The sequence below is a fragment of the Trypanosoma brucei genome, chromosome 1 (assembly GCF_000210295.1).
Source record: "Trypanosoma brucei gambiense DAL972 chromosome 1, complete sequence".
Classification (NCBI taxonomy): Eukaryota; Euglenozoa; class Kinetoplastea; order Trypanosomatida; family Trypanosomatidae; genus Trypanosoma; species Trypanosoma brucei.
This window is the reverse complement of record NC_026734.1, coordinates 207,008-226,891: the sequence shown is the minus strand read 5'-3', so window position 1 is coordinate 226,891 and position 19,884 is coordinate 207,008. Positions and strand designations below refer to the sequence as shown.

Below are 19,884 nucleotides of genomic sequence, written 5' to 3'. Positions count from 1 at the left end.
TCTTTTTCTTCCTGTTGAAACAGCTGCTGCTGTATGACGCTTCAATTGTTTTAGGGTCTATTGTTGTGTTCCACGAAAAGAAGATAAACGTCAGAAGCGCCTCACATCGTACTTTAAAAGTTTTTTTCTTTTTTTACAAAACCAAGGAAACAGGAGTTTGTAAAACACACACACACACACACAACGCGAATACACATTACCTCTCCCTTCACAAGCTCATTAAGTAACGATTGACAAGCACGCACCTTCCGTCATTCGTCCCCCAGCCTAACGCACAATCAGAGAGAAGGTGCATGTTGTTAGATGTGCCTTAACCGAATTAATTTTATAGTTTCAAAGATATTTCCATATGACGGCTCACTTCCCTCCTTCACTAGATACCCCTTTTTTCTTTTCTTCTTTTGGTAATCATCCCGTATCATGCTAAATCTTAGTAACCTCGTCCCGGTTCCGTGCGGTTGCGACGCGTATTCGCTCGGCTCTACCTTAAACAGTCGTGCCGTCACTGCTTTATTGGAATAAAGACTTGAACAACACCTCATGCTGCCCATTCACTGCGAACGGCACGGGTAGAAGGAAACCAACCAACTTGGGCCGCGGTTCGTAATTAACTGCCTTACCTTTAGTCAACCTATGAAAGCCACGCTTCGCTGGTTCCTCACTGGACTGCAGCTCACGCTGTATTTCTTGAAGTTGCTGTTGCAATTTTACAGCACCACCACGGCGAACCACTTCACGGAGAAACTCACCATCATCATATATTTCGCCATCAATATCCCCATCGGCAATGTGGAGGGCACGGGCCGCCTTGCGTTCTGCGGACTGTGTGGCACGGTAATGCTCCGGGTGCCCCAGTATTGTCACATGTGCCCTGTTTTTCTGTACCCTCGCACGCAGAGGTGCCCTACTGGATAGTATGGTGCGAATTTGTTGTATGAGTGGCTGTGAAACGGTGTGAAGCTTAGCACTATTTGATTGCACAAATTTGGCCCCCCAGTGCTCAATGCACGCATCGGCCCCAGCTATAAAACGTTTGTGAATTACGTTAACCTCCTCAAAACTGGGCACAGTGCCTCGAGTCGTGGGTTTGCCGTTGTCCTCCCCCTTCTTTCCCTCTGCTGCCAAGGAAAGAAAGGTGCCGAGGAGTTCCTTGAGGGAGCCTGTAACTACCTTCGTCTCTTTCTTTATTGTTTCATCACCATTTTGAAGAAAGTCTTTCAGTGCATAATATTGCGGGAAGGTAACTGCGCGCGCGACCACGGGTTGAAGCTTTATACGCATCCTAAGCAACTGCGAGTACACCATCACATAGTGGTGAATGGCCTTTTGTACTTGCTCCCGCTCTCTTGCCTGCGGGTTGGAGGTATCGCCTGATTCCTGCTTATGTAGCAACTCCACCTGCGCACTGCGCAACGATTCCAACTGTTGTAGAATATCATCTTCCTCTGTAAGACCAGAATCAGGACGTTTCGATAATTTTTTCGCCTGCTGCGCCTCCAGCCACTTGACGTATTGCTCCTCCGTCTCGTACTTGCGTCCTCCACCCCTTTTTGAACCTTTGGCATCGCCTTCACCCGATATGTCCTCCTCATCGTCCTCACCCATTTCAAGTGCTCCAAATATCCCGTCCATTGCTGCCTCCACGTCGACCGGAGTGGCGGCGTAATCTCCCGCAGAGAGTGATGGATCTAACGGACCGCGCCGACGAAGGCGTTTTTCTTCTTTTCGTTGTGGAAGTTTGTGTTCTGTTCGACGGCGCTTGGTAGTTGATAGTGGGGGCATTCCATCAAAGTCATCCGCTCCCTCATTACCGCTGTCATTTCCCTCGTAATAGTCGTCAATCTGCGGCTTGTCGCCACCCAGCTCATCCCACGCGTCCATATCATTCCTCTCAGCACCATTCCCACTAAACTGTTCGTTGATAATGTCGCTCACCGACTTCAGCCGCTTCTTCCCACACATCGATGCCTGCTTACCGCTACGTGTAGACATGATTTACACCCCCTATTACTAAGTCAGGCTGATGTTTGCTGAAGCACACAAATTTTCTGTACGGCACGTCTGCTTGGTATCGTAGGTGGCCAAAAAAACAAATGAAAGCGAATGAGAGAAAATTCGTTAAAACGCGCAAAGATAAGTGACATATGAAACATCTTTACATTTCGTAGTGTATCCTACGTAACAAGGTAGAAACTAAAAGGTACCCACCCTAATGGGTAACATAAAATATTCACAACTAAGGGTGCCACCACGAACTTTCCTCTGTGAAGAAAAGAAACGGTACCAAAAAAAAAAAAACACGTCTCGTGTACCATCACATCCAACTTCAAACTCACGAAATGACATTACCGTCATGCATATTCCCCATCCTTGCACGTGTACATGAGTGGAGGACATTGCACTCCCTTAGTGCTTCAATGTGTTAACGCGGTTGATTAAAGAACAGACTTCCGCTCACATAAGTGGAAGTGACATTAACCCGAGAGCAATGTGGTTAGCTGCAGACTTACCGGGACCTACAAGTGAGAATTCATTCATCACGAACTACGTTAGCAACCGAACAATGACGGATACTGCAGTGAAAAATAACACCCTCCCGTGTATTACCTCATCATCCAAATAATTATCACGCACCAACCGAGATGCCTAAAAGAGGTAGCGACGCCCGTGGAAAGAAGGGATTTTCACGACACCATTTGGCTCGCAGTAGGTGTTTGCCTGTTGCATCTTCAGCCTTACCTTCCCCACCATTCACACCAGTATCGCCATCTTCCCCAACTACCGAGTTCTCTCCGGTACCATCCTCAACAGTTAGTGTTCCACATGAATTGTCACCTCCTTCTTTCCATGAACTGCGGTTAAGTGAGGTCCCAACATCGGAACCAGGAGCATTGCTTCGCCTGCTAATACATTCTGGTTCAGAGGCACATTCAATTCCCTTGATCCGCACGCCATGAAATGCAAATTCACCAAAGTGAAGGTTCTTGTCTGTCACTACGCCCGCAGAAGGCCTTTTCGTATCTGGAGGCACATAGACTGAAAGAGAAAAGAGACACACACGATCACCCTTCGTAATACCAGCAGTGGGACTATGGGCCGGTCTTTCAGTCAGTGAAGGATAAATTGTGTTTCGAGCCATGTGGAGTTGCGCCCTGTTGCAGGGTCGACTCCCGTCAAACCCTCGTGGCAGCGATATGATGACCGCCCTGCTCGTGGAGGCACCGCTTTGTCTTTTGTCACAGTCTCCCTCTTTTGTGACAACTTCATTCGGCAACGGAGTTGGGAAGAGGTCAAAATACTTATCACGGAAATAAACCTCTTCTAAGTCCAGCACCCGTTCATCCGTCGCAACCTCCTTGTCGCCAACCTTGTGCGGTGTAACCGATTCAGCGTCCAACTCTTTACAGTTGTGCAATTCTTCCAACGCGGCAGGGGAGAGTGAGGGAACCAACTGTCGCTTCAGCTTTGAGAATTGAACGTCTTGGAGCCGTCGCATATTCAATGTGGGAAGGAGAGAGTCATCCAACATATCTAGACGTTCATAACTCTCGATCAGATGGACAAAAACATCCTTGTTCGTACCAGCACACACAGTTTCTTCAGGAATCTCCCCTAACTTCCTAAGTCGGCGAAGTGGATGTGGAGCCCGTGTGGGTCGCTTTGACGCTGCAGGAAAGAGCGAAGGAAGTGACGGAAGTTGCCGTACCTCCCCTACACCGACTACGTTCACAACAGTAGATCGACTTTTTCGTCCCCCAGGTGCACGATCCTTCGCCTTTCGTACGGGAGGATACACGCTGTTCCATATGCGATCGGCAGCTATCTGCTTTGCTAACGGAACCGCAGATCCACTGAGTTCCTGAACGTAAGAAAGCACGATAAGGTCATATATTTCTGTGAGACAGTGCTGCACCAACGCTGCCAGACGGGCCTCTCCCACGCCGTTAATTTCAACAAAGCACACAGAATCATACAGCTGCGGCTCAAGCCCCCACAATGTCACGTGCAACTCACCAATAACAGCTTCCACCACATCTGCTTTTATCTTCCCCGTTCCCAATTTTTCCCGTACACCAGGTGGAAGTAACTCCCCCACACGTAGAGTATCGAACATAAATTCCAACGTCACATTCATCTCGCACGCATCACGAAAGCAGTTGAAGGTGTAGGCGTTTTGGCTGTAAGTCCACTGGCGATCGGGAAATAGGAGCATCATACGATTGGAAAGATGGTTTCCCCACGAGTTATCACCGATATATTCTAATCTTTCGAACGCCACACGCCGGCGGTGATGCACTTGTTGTGCCGTGTTATCAAACAAATCGGGTGCCTGGGCGGCTAATGAAATATCGATAACGCCCATGTCTTTTAGCATAAATAGAATCTTAGCCAATACTTCACTCCGCTTATCAACAGTCCAACGCGGGGAGACGAGCTCTGGGATGCGTTGAAAGACAGATGATTGATAGAGCGTGTCCGCCCACACGAAGTAAACATCATCGATAGGGTACCCCCGAATGGCAAGCAGAGCGAGAGAGTCAAGTACGACCTCCCGACAGGTGTGATTTGTGTGACTCCCACGGTAAGGAGTGCTAATATGCGCCTTGGGCGTCACCTGCACCTCCTCCATGCAGAGACGGCAATAGTTCTTCGCTGCGTCGGTAAACAGAAGATTTTCGACAGCAGAGGCGGACCTCAAACTACGCATTGGCTGCGCACCGTTCTCTTTGGTCGCAGCAGGTCCGGTAGCGTCATCTGCAACGAAGTTGACGTAATTGGCTAGCACATCCCCATTACTCGCATCAAAAGATGACGATGAATGCAACGACTGTGATGCTGGTGAGAGCCCACCACTTCCAGTTTTGCCGCTAGGGGACGAAGAAGATGACGTAAAGCCCACTGTCACGCCTCGGCGGGAATAAGCATGCGAATGCGCCACCTCAACCCGTTCTAAAGCAAAACAGGGTGCCGTTGAGGCAATGCTGCGCACGGCGGCGCCAACCCGACGCCGCAAATGTTCGTTACTCAACGCCCGCATGTGGCACCAGTTGGAACTACGCGCCAGGGGCCAATGTAGCCCCATCTACCTTTAGCCACTTAGCAATGCAAAGACGACCAACGGATGTCGAAGAGGATAGGGAGAATTCAAGCATTGAAAAGACATATGAAATATTGGGGGAGCGTAAGTAAGCAACACCATGGTAATACTTTTTTACTCCTTTTCATTCACGTAAAACACAGACGTACAGGCAGGTGAGGAGGTAAGGATGTGCACCCGATGGCCCCGCGGACAGGCGAAGGCATTCGTTGGTACCCGAACACAGGCGTTTTGTCTGAAAAGGCCTCTTAATCCACGGGAACTGTAAACGTTAAATGAAATGGTGCAGGAGTTTTTCCAAGATATTAGATCCTTTCTGGGAGCGGCACACAACTTATATCCAATTCCTTGTGAGCGGGTTGTATAAATGCATACGCATGGCTCCAATGAACCTAGTCACTTTCGTCAAAGAATGCATTAACGTCGTCCACTGCGACGTCGCTGGTAACCGTTTCCTCCTCTGCCACGTTTACAGTCGCTTCATTACCACATCCGATTGCAACAGTTTCATCATCATCACTAGCATCTTCCTCGTAATCACCGCCCTCCTCGTAATCGTTTCCCTCCTCACATTCATTATTTTCGTTCGTTACGTCACCGGTTGCCAAACCAGTGAGGCCTAACACACCATCCCTCAGGAGGTGACTGGTATTAAGACCTGAAACGTCTTCCCCAGCACACTCAATGGAGTTCGCTTGTAGTTGCAATCTGCGATACAACTCGTTAAACTCAAAGAAAACATCGGCACGGTTCTGCAGTTTTGGCAGAAACGATGTTGTGAAAGGGTACGGTAAATCAATGGGCCGCGGCTTCAGTTGCATGCAATAGCTACATGATACTACCGCCTGCTGCTCCTTCGCGTTTACATCAATGCGAACGGCACCCTTCATCCGACAAACTGGGCAGGTGAACTTCTTCAAGCACTGCAGACTACGTTTCTGAAATTTGGCACCACCGCTACTGTCCCCCTTTCCCTCATTGCTGTTCTTTTTCGCACGTTTTTGTAGCTTCGTTCGAAGAAACGTTCGGCTATTACGGGACAGTTGAGGAGACGATGCGTCAGCGCCGGCGGCGTTGTTGGTTTCACCACCTTTGCTTGACGACATGCTCCACGTTGTAGGAACAGACGGGGGGGACTGCGGTTAAGGAGCAGGATAGCGGATGAAGATCCTCTTCTGTCGTGACAACGAAACTTACACGCAGTTTTTTTTTTTAAAAAAAGGACACCTATTTGTACTAGAAAGTTAAGACCAATGATAATAATGTTAATAAAGGAGGGAAAAAGTAAAAGCGAGTCGGCGTTGTTTGCTTTAATAACAAGTTAGGGTTGAAAATCACAGAAGAACAAGCAGCTCTGTATTCAGAATCAACAACAGTAACGCAATATATTAACTCAGGAAAAGTCTCTTTCTCACTTCCGTTTTCAATATTACTCTTAACCCCCACCACAAATATCTTTACCGGCAGCCGCCCCGTACGTTTGATTAAGAGGAAGCGTATGCGCATATATAAAATACGGTCACTGACCTAACCGACGTCCCACACGATGGTGAACCAGTTCTACGGTTGTTCGTTTCATTAGGGTAAGCCAATATTAACGTTCGTTGCGCGCTCGTCAGAGAATGGGTTCATGATTGCAACATCATCATGTAGTTATTGCACAACATTGACAGTTGCCAAGTGGGATGAAGTAAACCGACAAACCATAAATCCTCCCATTTCCCTGTAACCGCCTCTCTCCATCTCCATTCATGCAGTACAAAACAATAGAGGTCAGAAAGCAGCAGAACGAAAGGGTAGATAAAGCTTGAAGGGAAACCACCTTTAGACATGAAACAAAAATACATATATTAACGAAGGAGAGTTGTACCGTTTCTCATTTATTTCACGGCTTCAAATTTGTGGCAAATGAATCAAAAAAGTATGATACAGGGAGACATAAATTATTGTCCGTACCTGCAATGAAAGTGAATTTGTAAGGGGGGTAAAGAACAACAAGAAAACTGCGTAACCCAACTCTGCCCCATCACCAACCAATATGCAGACCAGCGACCTGAACTACAAGTGCGGAGCAGTCAAGAGTATTACGACAAGGTTAATCGACGTCTTGTAGCAATTATTTGGAAACATACTCTCACGCATTTGTATGTACTCCTCTGGCCACACACTCACACAGTCTCAGTGACCGGTAGCCACGGTGTGGCATATTCGTGTCACAGCGGTGACAAGCGTAACATCGGACCATAATTCGGAGGAAATTTTCAAACAATGGATCAATATCATAAAAGAGAGTCTTTAAACACAAATATCAAGTCGAAAACCAACCACAGAGGAATACTAACAAGAATTCAGGTAGATATTTAAAGGAAACTAATAACCCACACTTTGTCGCTGCATCCCGTTAAAAAATATATGTGTATGTATAAACGACGACTACACGACCTTGGTAAGCACAGCCCCGATATCATTGTTTTCATCCCGTCGTTAAATTCATCAGTAGGATGAACACGACTCGTTCAAATCTTCAGCGGATATGACTTTGGCTGTATCTCTCACCCACGGATCACTTGCGGATCGGTACACCTCTAACGCTTCGCAGAGCGTCCCGTCCCATCCTGCTGAAGATGCCATACGACGAAGCAGCTCCAGTCCAATGCGTTGCATGATGGGATTACTGTGACCACGCAGCTGCTCCTCAAGGGCACTCACCCCATCAGTTTCGGAACCGAAATTCCCTGCGGCTTCCACGATGGCGTACACACATCCCGGATGGAGATGACCCTTCTCACAAAGTTTCATCAAATACTCACCAGCCACAGTCGGATGCAGCCAACAGATGAGATGGCATACGATTGCCGGCTGCCGGCCCTCTTCCACCAACAGCTCCACCATTGACGAAACAATATTTCTGAACCGCTCTCCATGGGAAGCCATAGAACCACAATGAGTGTGGGCATTGACACTTAGTACTGAGTCGAGGTCAACATCCACTAGGCGTTGGGCTAACTCACGAGCATCCGCAGATGAATTTGCGAGTGCAAGCAGAATGTCGGGAAAATAATCCGATTGTCTTCGTGTGTCAAGGAGGTGGAAAAGGCAACTAATCAGTTCCTCGTCGTAGCTCGGTAGCTTACTTTTCGATAGCTTCTTCAGCGCTTGAACAGTCACATAGGCGTCATCGTGGTTCAGCAGCAAAACGAATAACTTACATAGCGCAGTCAACTGCCAACACGCCTCAAGCGTACCGCTAGGAATATCCACCACAGCGAGAGCCACTGCCCTACGCTCATCCTGCGCGGCATTGTGGAAAAACACCCACACATCCTCCTTACCCAGAAAGTTAAACATCGCTTGCACCCACACAGCCTCCACATCCGCATTCATTCTTCCACCCTTCCGCAGTTGCATGAGAAAGTTATAACTCGCCTCGTCACCATTCAAGGCGCCGAGACGAACTGCCACCTTCTGAACGGCTACCAATTTGGAGTGCATAGCCTTATCCACTATTTGCAGAACCTGAGCAGTGGAAAGAGCGGCAGCGCGTTTACTGATGGCATGGATGGCCACGCGTGACCTGTTGTCATTAAGAGCGCTGAGCAGGAACTGTAGGGACTCCGGATTCTCCGCTCTTCCAAGGAGTTCAATAAGTCGGTCCCGTAGCAGCGGTGGTTTGCTGTCCTCGCCCAACAGAACAGAGGCGATCTTCGCCACATCAACACTGTACAAGGATTCGAGGGGTTTCAGCAAGCACTGAGCCTCAAACCATTCCTCTTCCTTTTCCAGCAAAATTTCAACTGTGGAATTAGCATACATCTGCTGCTTCGCGGCAGTCCAGTAGCGGCCACTGAGTGCCGAATGTGGAAATCTTCCTCTGCACACAATATCCTCAAGTGCCTCCCGCATAAGACACCTTTCCAAAAGCTCACCTTGTATGCTGTTGCTTACTTTAAAGCATACCTCTGGTACGCATATCACATCAGGCCTTTTAACCACAAGGTTTGGCAACATCTGTGACCCGATGGTGGGGAAGTGTTTCAGCAGGGTGCTGATTCCACAGAAGACTAGATCGTCCTCACTCTCACAAAGCCCCTTAAGGTACGGAATAACAACGTCACCAATGTCCCGCAAGCGGGAGGAGAACATCCACATGATTCTTTCCTTCATATGCTGATCCGATTGTGCTTCCTTTTTCATCACCGGCTCAAGGCATGACCAAATGCACAACAGAGCAGACTTCGGCAAATGGTATCTCCCCAGGTTAAAAGGAGGTCCCACCCTCCGCACAAGTGGGAGAAAAGAGCTTTCAATCGCCTTCGTGGAAAGATGAGCCGTGCCCAACACCAGTGACATGCAGGTGTCCAAAGAAGAGGAGGAGGAATCTCTTGCGTCCAATGCCGCTTTAACAATTTCAGCGAGTTTGGGTATGTGCCGCTCCTCCCACTTGCTGCGGGAAATCATCGATAGCCTCATCAGGAACTTCCTCCGCACAACATCATTATCATTCCCACGAGCAATGCAGAAGTCGAGAATATCATCTAAGCATTCTCGGTGGTACTGACCACCATACGCAATTGCGGCAACAAGTTCAGCCCGTACATGGACATCCTTTTCCTTCAAATACTGCTTCCCTACCTCCACTGCCTGTGAGAGAGGTAACGGAGAGAGGAACGATACCCATCTCTTTGGATCCAATCGCAGACTCTCAGATTCATTCAGCGCACGTAGAGCCTCGCGCTCACGCTCCTCACGGTTAGGGATCAACTCAATCATGGAAATATCCATCGACCCATCAGGATCAAGTAGTTCCTTTCGATACCGCTTATACAAAGTCATCCGCAAGTTATGTGGGGCATAAGCAAAACACTCTTTGAAATCCTTCCCACGGAACACACCGGCACTGAAAAGGGTAAGAAGCGTATCTGGATCCAACTTTTTAAAAAAGTGGCTTACGTCCAAAGTTTCCTCCAACTTATGCTTCAGAAGCATTTGTGTCACCTCAACAGGGTACATTTTAGCATATGCTTCTATACATTCATTGCTCACTCGTACTCGCGGTAGCACACAACCCAGTAACTGCGATCCAACCGACGGATGAAATCGGCGAAGCTGCGCTAGTACAGTATGAGCTTGCGTGATAGCAGAGGGATTTGCTTCGGTGCCACTGTTTATATTCGCCTTCACTAGTGTCGCAGCGAAGTTTGGATTCCGTCGCACAAGTGTGCCCCACTCACTCTTCCTCAGAAGGTAGAAGGTGCTGGTGGGTTGTGCAGCCAACATGCTGACAGACGCCCAACAAAGCAGCGTTAGTCCAGGACCTTTTTGCAGCACAGGGGTCACGGCTGCCACGTACCTGTCAACCAAACCTGTTACTCTCCCCTTCCGCTCGAGGTAACCGCAGAACATCGCGAGGCGTTGCACCGGCAGTTCACCAAACACTTTCAACAAATCCGCATCCGGCAACGCCTCCGCCGCTGGGAGCATAGCCAACCGCGAAACACGGCCACAAGGGTCTTTCAGAAGCCTTAGTGTTTCCGAACTACACCCACTCTGCCATAACCCCAACGCAGCAGTCAGTCGTTCGTATGGCACACATGAACGCGAAAGCTCAATCAATGCGAGGCGCTCCTTGCACACATCACCACCAGCACGCGCGGCGCGGCCGACCTCCACCACCCGTTCGTACCTCTCGACCCTTCCCAGATTCTCAATTTCTTGCAACAAGATGTCACCTGTCAACATATCGGTAAGTGGCAACTTATTGGGTTTATTTTTTCTTTTTTTATTATTTGATCAACAGGTATCCTGAAGTCCACAGTGCAGAAGCTGGCTATGTACCTCCACCCACTGGTAGAAAGTAAATGATACTCTATAGCACACAAAAAAAAAACAAATAAGGTGAGATGAAAAGAATTTGAAAGACGATGTGAAATGAACGGCAGCACAGGAGTCACCAACGTTGGTATGATGTGATAGAGTCCTTCTCCAATGCACTTACAGAATAATTAACTTCTATCCTCCAGGAAGTCACCTAAACTGAGTAATAACTCTCGATCGCACATCAAAATATAAGAAAGTCAGGCCGTCCACTGTAGCTTTTCGCGAACAGCTTCCCAAGTGAAGTCGGCTCACAAAAAGCAACCTGTTCAACTGGAACCTCAAACCCGTAGCTAATGTGCCGGCGCGCTGTATCGACAAGTACTTTGGCTACGCCATGGCGCCGATAGCAATCCGCCACCCACACAAGCTGCACACCACAAAATGCTTTTCTCGCATTATTAGTGCCTCCAACACGCGTGGCATCCTCCTCCCAACAGTCCCCGAGACCCTCCTGTACGGCTGCCCCCACACCCGAGGCTTCACTCTTCTCGTGTGACCAATTAGACTCACAGTGCATTCGATGCGCCGCACTCAGTTCCCGCGCCACGCACAATCCCACAATCTTACAACCCTCACGTGCTCTTGGCATTGCAGTACGCGATGCATCATGAATGCACTCCGAGGAAAAGGCATTAATGGGAGAAACAGCAACAACAAGAAGTGAGTCGTGGGGGATATCGTCAACAGAGCCCATCTCTTGACGCACTGCCGCAAGAGCCCGCAGCAATACCTTGCGTAGTAGCGGTTTGCACACCTTTGCGACACAAGAGTATGAGCGCCCACCATATTCCACAAAGAAGTTCGGTAAAACGGCACACTGCAATGAGGATATGTTATTATCATTATTACGGGAACGAGGAAGGTTGACATCATATACTCGGCAGGGAGGACACACCAGCCATTCGAGAAGTTTTCCCGGGGGGAGTGTGATGACACTAAACGGCTGAGAGCACGTGCCGCGAGTTATTTTGTCATCCCCTCCAGTTCCACGTGACCGCTTTCCTCTTTTCGACACGGTTTCCTCCCTAAACGGAGAACATGCGTTGGATGCTGGAACACTATTGTGCATGTGTTCGTAATATTAGCATGATCTTAAACAGGTAAGCCCACGTCCCTTTGGAGAGGGCCCAAGAATCAAAAAAAAAAAGAATTGGTTTAGGGTGATACAGACAACAACATAACATTTTAGTAAATCGGCGACAGGACACGAGGGACATAGTGAGCCAATGGCAGGTAACAACCTCGCCACAATCTGCAAAATAGAAACAAATTAGGAAGAGAAAAGAGTACAATCGAGCGAGCAATGGTACGAGAAAACAAAATAACTGTGAAGAAACTATGTGTGTGATGAATAAAAGGGAGGGGGTGACGATGTTTGTTCCGGTTACTCCAAAGCGATGACTCGAACATTAATTCGTTTCGACGGTGCCCTGCTGTCACTACTCGATATTGTTGAATTCACAGCATTACCAGCCTCCACCTTGCGAGACTCTTTCATCCGTCGATAATCAACTGGGAATCGGGTGCCGGAACTCCGGGAAGATGGAAGCGGTCCCATTGAAGGTTCCTTACCTGTTCCCACTGCAGCTCTCCCATTATTGGTAGTTGTGCATATTTTACCTTTTGAGGCCCATTGGCCACTACATGATTTTCCCTTCGGTACGTCATAACGACGGCCTCTTGAAAGTTCCGAATGCATCGATGCAGTCGGTAAATCAAAGCGAAAGCATCCAGATGGTGCCGCTGCGTAGTTACGCCCCCTATTTCTTGTCACTTTGTCATTTCCACTGATGGTGACATCCTCTTGCCGGGTTCTGGAGTGAAGTGAAGAGACAGTACGGAGGGTGTTGACATCTCGAGCAGCCAACCAAACTAAGGGTTTCACCCGCCACATTACTGTTCACAGTAGTGAGAATGGTAAAAAAAGGGGGGAAAGAGCAATAGAAGTTTAAGTATACATTAAGCTGTACAGGTTTATTATCGGGTATTGATGATGTGTGCGGCTCCCCATGGTTATGTGAGAACCAACCTCATATTCACTAATGTGGGTATACAACTAACCGGCAGAATATGGTTCTGATTGTAGATTTTCACGGATTTGGAAATACCGACCCAAGAACGGGTGCCGCGGCGCCTCCCACATCACGTTTTGCTGGCATGATTCCCATGGAGTGCAAAAGGAAGGGCAATGATGCGTGACTCTTCTCAGCCATTCCGTGGGAACTAGTGGCTGAAGCTGCCGAAGCCAGCTGTGGATGATGTAGCACGCGGAGCTCACGCACTAGCTTCATCACTTCTGCATCCCTGCTTACATGGGCAGTGTGACTTGTAAATGGAAGCTCTTTGCAGGCTATGCAAACATATCTTTCGCTCATGACGGATGGCATCACTGAGGAAGTAGATATGAGTGGTGTGCATGCGCCGCACATGATAGCACCGCAGCATGATGTTGTAAACGTTTGACGCGGTAGGAATCCGCACACAGTACAGAGGTACACTTCTACACGGGGGTCGAGACGAATGGTTCCTGCTTGAATCAGATTATTCAACAGATCCAAGTCATGAACCGTAGCCGGGGGGATTGATTGAAAGTACGTCTCAGCACATGTAAACTTGTGCAATGCCGTTCGGTTTCTCCCAGAAAACACGCTCGGCCGCGACACAGAAGTGTCATGGTTACCCCTACCACTATTCTTGGTTTCCTCAGGCCTGGATTTGGTTCTGCGAGTTAGCTCGTGTTCTTCCCTTCGGTCAGATTTCACGCCAACAATGGCGGCGGAAGCGAGTGATTCCCAACGGGAGGTAAAAACAATTAGCCTTCCGTGCACTAACAGATCATCTACTGCAAATACCTGCCTCGTGAGACTCTTAGGAGTGACAAGGCGAATATTTCCAGTGCTATCACTTAAAGATTCGTGTAATATTGTGAGTCCCAATGTGGAAAGATCAGGAGCTGCTCGCACTCTTACAACCGAGGTGTTCAACTGCTGCTGGCAGAGGGCAACAAGCGTATGGCCATGAATAATAAGTTGACCGCCTTCACTACCCCCGTCTGCTTCCTCCACTGAATGTGACACTAATTCAGAACGGGTGAGTGTGTACGGAGTTACGGGCCAATCACCATCGACAACAAGAAACTTCATGGGCTTACATGCAATGAAGAAGTGGTATGTAAAGAACCGTGTTTCTACAAAATTTTATTTCCCAATTCCTGAGCCCCACTCAGCAAACACAGCGTAATCAATTACTTTGACAAGCAGGGACAACGCTTGGCGACCTGAAATGCAGGTCCCGAAGAGGCACACAAAATACACCGAAGAAGAAAAGAGGTGATTTTGAAGTGTTTGATGGAGGTGAAAGTAACTCTGCAAGTTGATAAAAACAAAAGAAAAAGTACCACTCGCATGGAGTCTCGATCATTTGCATTGACCCCAACGCAGCCACTGTGTCCAGGTTCACAACGCCCACTCACCATCCGTCCATCCCATCCCTCTTTCGCAGACAAAAAACATAAACGGAACATATAAAAGATGAAATGCGCAGCTCGTAACGCACCGCCGACCTCAACGGTCCATTCCCGGATGGTGACACCATCGGAGTTTGCTAACGTTCTGTTTCACCCCTTTCCGTTGTTGATGGGGCACTTCACCCTGTTCCACAAAAGGGGTCCGCCGATACGTGTCTCATCATCCCTCACGTTTATCTTCTCTTTCCCCCCCCCCCCGTTTCTGGTCAAAACAGCGGCTCATCGTACTCACTATCGACATGGATATCAGATGCCAGGAGGGCAGACCTGCTAATATTTTCTACCGTGCTTAAAAAGTTGTCATAATCGCTTGGTTCCGCCGAGGCCATGTCCTCTTCAAGCGTTGCCTGTTGTCTATTTTTTGGCGCAAGTTGTGCAAGGCCAGTGCGGGCGGCCATAGCTCCCGTTTCAACGTTGTGTGCCCGCAAAAGTTCGTGATCCTTTTCCATCAATTCTTCACGAAAGCGGAAAAAAACGTCCACAGGCTTCTCCAACGGTGAGAAGTTATAATGCCTATTTTCCCCAACACGACACACACGACAGTGCACCGACGCCAAGCCATCGCTGCGTTTCAACCTCACGGCAATGGATTTCTTTGCGTCGCAAAAGGGACAATCAAAATGAGAAGGAATCTTGTATTTACTTTCCTTCTTAATAGGCACCGTTGCCTTTTTCTTCGTTCCACCCATTGCAATCAGCAAAACGTATATGTTTATATACACGCGTATACAAAATAATTTAAAAAAAAAACTCCACGTAAATCAACAAGAAAGAGATCAGCCTACCGGAGCCTCAACGGTGCGAAGGTAAGATAAGGAAAAAAGAAAAGGGAAAGTACCGGGAAAACACAGGAAGTGACGTTTTTCAAAGCATATGAAACAAAAATGTGACGACATGATGTTCCACGGTGCTATTTTCCCACGTACTTTTTTCGAGTGTAGCGTGTAACAAATTTACTGAATGTTTTTTCCTTTCTGTTTCCTTTTAGACTTTTTTTTTTATAACGTATTTATCTGCACCTGCTTGCCCTGGTAATTTAAACGATAACCACACCAACACAAAACACCCTCCCTTTTCTGGTGGGGTTGCCCTTCATGCTCCAGGGACCTTGATGGCAATTTCAGGTCAGGTTCTCACGTGCGTAGCGGAAAAACAGGCACGTTCTCCCATCTTCCCCCTTCATTTTCTTCAGCCACGTTCTCTCTTTGTTTGTGATATAAACCTCCTCGAGCCACCAAATGTCGCTGACGACGGCTTATTTCCCACGGCGTCACCCCTCCGAGCGCTTTCAAGTGCCGACACCCAGCGACCCGTTAACCGCAATTGCGTTTCCTTCAGATATCCATCCGCTTCCTCAATGAGTAATCGTGCCTTGTCCTTCACCAAACCACGACCCTCCCCATTATTTCCACCTTCAGGACTGGACTCAATCGCGACTTTACCCAACTGAGTGGGTGCAACATCAAACATAAAAAAGTGGCGTTCGTACCGCACTGGTTGCATCCGAGACACGGCGGCACTAATTGCTTTAAACATAGCCACCTCCCCATCCTTCATGGTTCCACTAGGTCCAAGCTTTTGTAAAAGTAAATGTAAGTGACCGGCCCGCATAGCCCGGGCAGTACGCCCCGCGCGATGGACGTATTGGGAAAGGGTTTCCGGAGGATTGTACATAATCACATGGCCGACATTTGGCACATCCACACCACGCATGAGGGCATCAGAGGCAACAACACACGAATCGGGACGGGATTTAAGAAGTGCACGGCGCCGCTCACTTTCGGTGGCGAGAGTCGTGAACTCCGTCGCCTGAACCCCTGCCGAGAGAAGAAAGTGACCCATCACACGTGCCTCATCAGCAGAGCGGCAGAAAATGACAATGCGCCTACCAGCGTCATCATCACATGATGGGTAGGAAGGATCAGATGCTCCGACAAGTTTTGAGGCTCCACGCCTTCGATGTGGCAAAGCCCGAAACTCGGTGCTTTCGCACTCCCTGACATTTTCACGACTAAAAGTACCGTAATCATTGCTTCCGAGGCCAGTGCCTTCACTTTCATCATCTTGCGCCGCTAGACCTTCTTCCCGCCTCTTATGTTCTTCAACAAGTGCTTCAGCCTTCTTTTGCTTGTCGACAATTGCCCGGACGAGTTTTAGTAAAACAGCGTGTCGGTACCAATCCTCCACAAAGACAACGTGCTCTTGAAGACGTGGTGGAAGTGCGAACGAAGTGCGCACCAGTTGCTGCCGAGAAAGTGGCAGTTTCACTTCCTCATTGCCATCTTCACAAGAGTCTTCTTCGCCCCCTTTACCCACATCGTCCCCTCTTTTATTCTTAGTGTTGGCGTTTCCTCTCTCCTGATCCCGCTTGTTCTTCTTTTTACTCCCTGTGTCATCCGTTGATGGAAGTGGAAGGGGTTCTCCTTCATCCTCCCGCTGAATTTCGGTCCCGAAACTGTCCAATGTGAAATGCCGGCAATTTCGCAGACGAACCTCCGAAATTCGCGTAATATGCGACGACAATGTTGCAGAACAGAGGAATTTATGGAGACTATATGTTAATTGCGTAAGCCGCCGTCGGTCTCCGGTGCTACCAACGCGTGACGCTTGCTCCTCCTCGAATCGTTCAACCACTTTCGCCACGAAGTTGGCAAAGTTCCCGGAGAGAACTTGATCTGCCTCATCGATAACTAATAGACGGAGGTGCAGGAGTGTGAAGCCGGGAGTGCCATCAAGATGGCGAAGCAGACGCTGTGGCGTTGATATTACAATATCTGCACGTGAGTAGTAGTGAAGAGAAGAGTCCACCATGGAGTCATATCCCACTTCCTCACCATTACCACCATCACTACCACTTGCACCATCCTCAGATTCATCTTCATTGTGTGCCACACCAGCGGCGTTGCTCGGGAGGGAAACACTATCGCCATTGTAGATGTTCATGTAGGGCACATTTCTGTAGTGGCCCTGTGTTTGATGTGTACCGCTTCCCACAAGACGAGCAGTCCGTACTAACGCTGCAGCCTCCTCTTTTACACTCATTTCATCACAGAGCGAGACAGTAGTTATGGTTGTTCCACGGGTAAGTCGTTGCAGTTCGTGCGTCACCTGCTGGCCTAAGGCCTTTGTGGGTACCAGCACCAATGCGAGAAGACGTGTGTGGTTGGTGCCCTTCTTAGCCTCGGTAATCATTTGTAAGAGAGGAAGGAGATAACACAGGGTCTTTCCACTACCAGTTGGAGCGGTGAGGCAAACATCCATCGGCAATCCACTCAGCAATGCCCGCCGAACCGTTGGAACCACCGCCTGCTGGACGGGTAGCGGCCTTTCATAGCGAAGTCGGTTTTGCAGCGGTTTAAGAATCCATTGATGATCATCTCCCACACAATCATTCCAGGGACTTAGCATGTAAGAGATTATGAACAGCCAAGTAACAACAGCCCTCTCCCTTTCTTACTATCACTTACAAGTTTTTAACTACTGGGCCGTAACTGCAGGACTTCTCCGTAGCTTCCTCCGCCTCGCCGAGATGTAGTCCTCGCACCCTGCTGTGGTAATGTGATGCCACAAACGCCTTTTGAATGTATATAGATATATTCTTTCAGCTCCTTAAAAAAAAAACTTTGGGCACCAGTTATCTCAATTTTCCACACTACTTAAGGGCTCCCCCTACTCTTCCATCAGAAATATAACAACGCAGAAACAAATAGGGACTAGTGAGATTGTCCGGTTTAACTCAAATAAATAGGGAAAGCTGCACAGCACAATTTGATGAGAAAGGGTTGTAACAAATGTTTGAAAGTTCATAATACTTCGAAGGGTTATTTTGTAAGGGTTGGTGAGCCACGCACTTCCCCGCTCATTTTATCCCAACTTGCAGACACACAGTTCAATGCGGCGGAAACAGACCCGTATGCGCTGTTCACACACCGCCGCTCCACCGTTTCGTCAGATAGGTAAGCATGTAGAAACGCATCTGCGCTGCTTTCTTTAAAATATCTGTGACAAACTACTTATGTATGCATAACCAATGACGCAAACATCCGTACCAAACACAATAATCGAGGCATTGCCTCATACCACTGCAGCCGCTATATCCACTTCCCCTCAACCAGCTGGTCCCTTTTCATTGGTCAAGTCGCTGGTCAGTGAACGAATTGGTACTCGTCGCCGATTTTTTCGTACATAAACAACTTCTTCTCCGCAGCGAGTCGCATTAGTGACTGCCTACTGGGAGCATCGCTACCTACCGCACGCTTAAGAGCCATGAAGTGCGTGCAATGATGCACCAGGCGGAGTGACTGAGCCACGTCGCTGTTACCACTCACCTTGGTATACAGCGGTGACACAAAGAAGTCTCTCATGATAGCACGTTCTATTATACTTTTCTCTGAAGCGGCCTCATGGACTGTGAGCAATGCGGCCACCTTAGGATAGTTTTGCTTGAGGAGCAAACCATCAAATACGACGGCGGAAATAGGGAGTTTGCGTGAGAACACCGGCACAAGCTTCTCTGCTGGTGCGATATGGGGGTCAAAAAATTCGCACAACGCTTGACGCTCCGAACAGCCATTGGAGAGCCGATGCGTTAGCCCCTGAGGGTCCTTGCGGTCTTCTATTGTAAACGGTGAGTTGGCGCTCGCACAAATTCCCTGAAGCGCAGAAAACGCCTCAAAGTCAGTGCACAGAAGGGGAAGTAGTTTGTAGTGAAAGTGTGGTTGGTGAATGGCTCTCAGCTTGTCAAAGTCGGACACAATGATATCACGCGGGAGTCTCGGAAGCGTAGCAGGTGTTGCAGCCATGTGCGTCATCAGAACAATCCGACGAAGTTTGTAGCCATGAAAGACTTCGTCAAAAATATTCTCACGGGTGATGTCGCCGGAGACCTGGTGGATCAACAGCGGGACCATTTGTTTGTGCCGCTTCTTAATGAGCGACGCGTACACATCGCGCTGCATTGGTGGTACTTTCTTGGTCACCTGCCACTAATAGTTATCACCTATTTTAGCTTAACTGCGCGCGCTTTTGTCTGTGTGTATATCGACGAAGTCACTTTGCTATCCTTATGAACACACGGTCAATCGGTTATCACTGGTTTTAACAAACCACCATGCACGGATACAACTTGGTCCCTGGGTATCCTCTCCGCCCCTTTTCACTTTCTCCCCTATTTTACCGCGTTGCCGCTTATTTGAAGTGCGAAATTCACAAGCGTGCGCAGCGTATGGGAAAAACATAGAGAACCATTGAAGGGAAGAGAGAAGACAACGCGCTGAAACATTCAGAGAGCTACCGAGGGGCACGACATAATAAACAATAACCTGATGGTTGATTGATTAGTGAATGCTCATGGATCGGGTTCAAACGTGGGGCAGCACACTCA

General features: G+C 48.5%; 10 protein-coding genes across 10 annotated transcripts; all 10 read right to left on the bottom strand.

Moving 5' to 3' along the window:
- Positions 1-510: 510 nt before the first annotated feature.
- TbgDal_I910 (hypothetical protein, conserved) lies at positions 511-1,992 on the bottom strand (the record flags this gene model as incomplete). Its single annotated transcript, XM_011773041.1, has 1 exon — positions 511-1,992. The coding sequence occupies one exon, from the start codon at positions 1,990-1,992 to the stop codon at positions 511-513; it is 1,482 nt and encodes a 493-aa protein (XP_011771343.1).
- Positions 1,993-2,626: 634 nt separating this feature from the next.
- Positions 2,627-5,083, bottom strand: TbgDal_I900 (MP90; the record flags this gene model as incomplete). Its single annotated transcript, XM_011773040.1, has 1 exon — positions 2,627-5,083. The coding sequence occupies one exon, from the start codon at positions 5,081-5,083 to the stop codon at positions 2,627-2,629; it is 2,457 nt and encodes an 818-aa protein (XP_011771342.1).
- A 407-nt stretch (positions 5,084-5,490) lies between these two features.
- TbgDal_I890 (hypothetical protein, conserved) lies at positions 5,491-6,204 on the bottom strand (the record flags this gene model as incomplete). The annotated part of the gene is made up of 1 exon (XM_011773039.1): positions 5,491-6,204. One exon carries the CDS (start codon positions 6,202-6,204, stop codon positions 5,491-5,493), a length of 714 nt encoding a protein of 237 aa, XP_011771341.1.
- Positions 6,205-7,591: 1,387 nt separating this feature from the next.
- TbgDal_I880 (hypothetical protein, conserved) lies at positions 7,592-10,837 on the bottom strand (the record flags this gene model as incomplete). Its single annotated transcript, XM_011773038.1, has 1 exon — positions 7,592-10,837. The coding sequence occupies one exon, from the start codon at positions 10,835-10,837 to the stop codon at positions 7,592-7,594; it is 3,246 nt and encodes a 1,081-aa protein (XP_011771340.1).
- A 319-nt stretch (positions 10,838-11,156) lies between these two features.
- On the bottom strand, positions 11,157-12,044 carry TbgDal_I870 (hypothetical protein, conserved; the record flags this gene model as incomplete). The annotated part of the gene is made up of 1 exon (XM_011773037.1): positions 11,157-12,044. The coding sequence occupies one exon, from the start codon at positions 12,042-12,044 to the stop codon at positions 11,157-11,159; it is 888 nt and encodes a 295-aa protein (XP_011771339.1).
- Positions 12,045-12,359: 315 nt separating this feature from the next.
- On the bottom strand, positions 12,360-12,869 carry TbgDal_I860 (T. brucei spp.-specific protein; the record flags this gene model as incomplete). The annotated part of the gene is made up of 1 exon (XM_011773036.1): positions 12,360-12,869. One exon carries the CDS (start codon positions 12,867-12,869, stop codon positions 12,360-12,362), a length of 510 nt encoding a protein of 169 aa, XP_011771338.1.
- Positions 12,870-13,065: 196 nt separating this feature from the next.
- On the bottom strand, positions 13,066-14,118 carry TbgDal_I850 (hypothetical protein, conserved; the record flags this gene model as incomplete). Its single annotated transcript, XM_011773035.1, has 1 exon — positions 13,066-14,118. One exon carries the CDS (start codon positions 14,116-14,118, stop codon positions 13,066-13,068), a length of 1,053 nt encoding a protein of 350 aa, XP_011771337.1.
- Positions 14,119-14,707: 589 nt separating this feature from the next.
- Positions 14,708-15,190, bottom strand: TbgDal_I840 (hypothetical protein, conserved; the record flags this gene model as incomplete). The annotated part of the gene is made up of 1 exon (XM_011773034.1): positions 14,708-15,190. The coding sequence occupies one exon, from the start codon at positions 15,188-15,190 to the stop codon at positions 14,708-14,710; it is 483 nt and encodes a 160-aa protein (XP_011771336.1).
- A 499-nt stretch (positions 15,191-15,689) lies between these two features.
- Positions 15,690-17,909, bottom strand: TbgDal_I830 (ATP-dependent DEAD/H RNA helicase, putative; the record flags this gene model as incomplete). Its single annotated transcript, XM_011773033.1, has 1 exon — positions 15,690-17,909. The coding sequence occupies one exon, from the start codon at positions 17,907-17,909 to the stop codon at positions 15,690-15,692; it is 2,220 nt and encodes a 739-aa protein (XP_011771335.1).
- Positions 17,910-18,646: 737 nt separating this feature from the next.
- Positions 18,647-19,459, bottom strand: TbgDal_I820 (hypothetical protein, conserved; the record flags this gene model as incomplete). Its single annotated transcript, XM_011773032.1, has 1 exon — positions 18,647-19,459. One exon carries the CDS (start codon positions 19,457-19,459, stop codon positions 18,647-18,649), a length of 813 nt encoding a protein of 270 aa, XP_011771334.1.
- Positions 19,460-19,884: the final 425 nt, after the last annotated feature.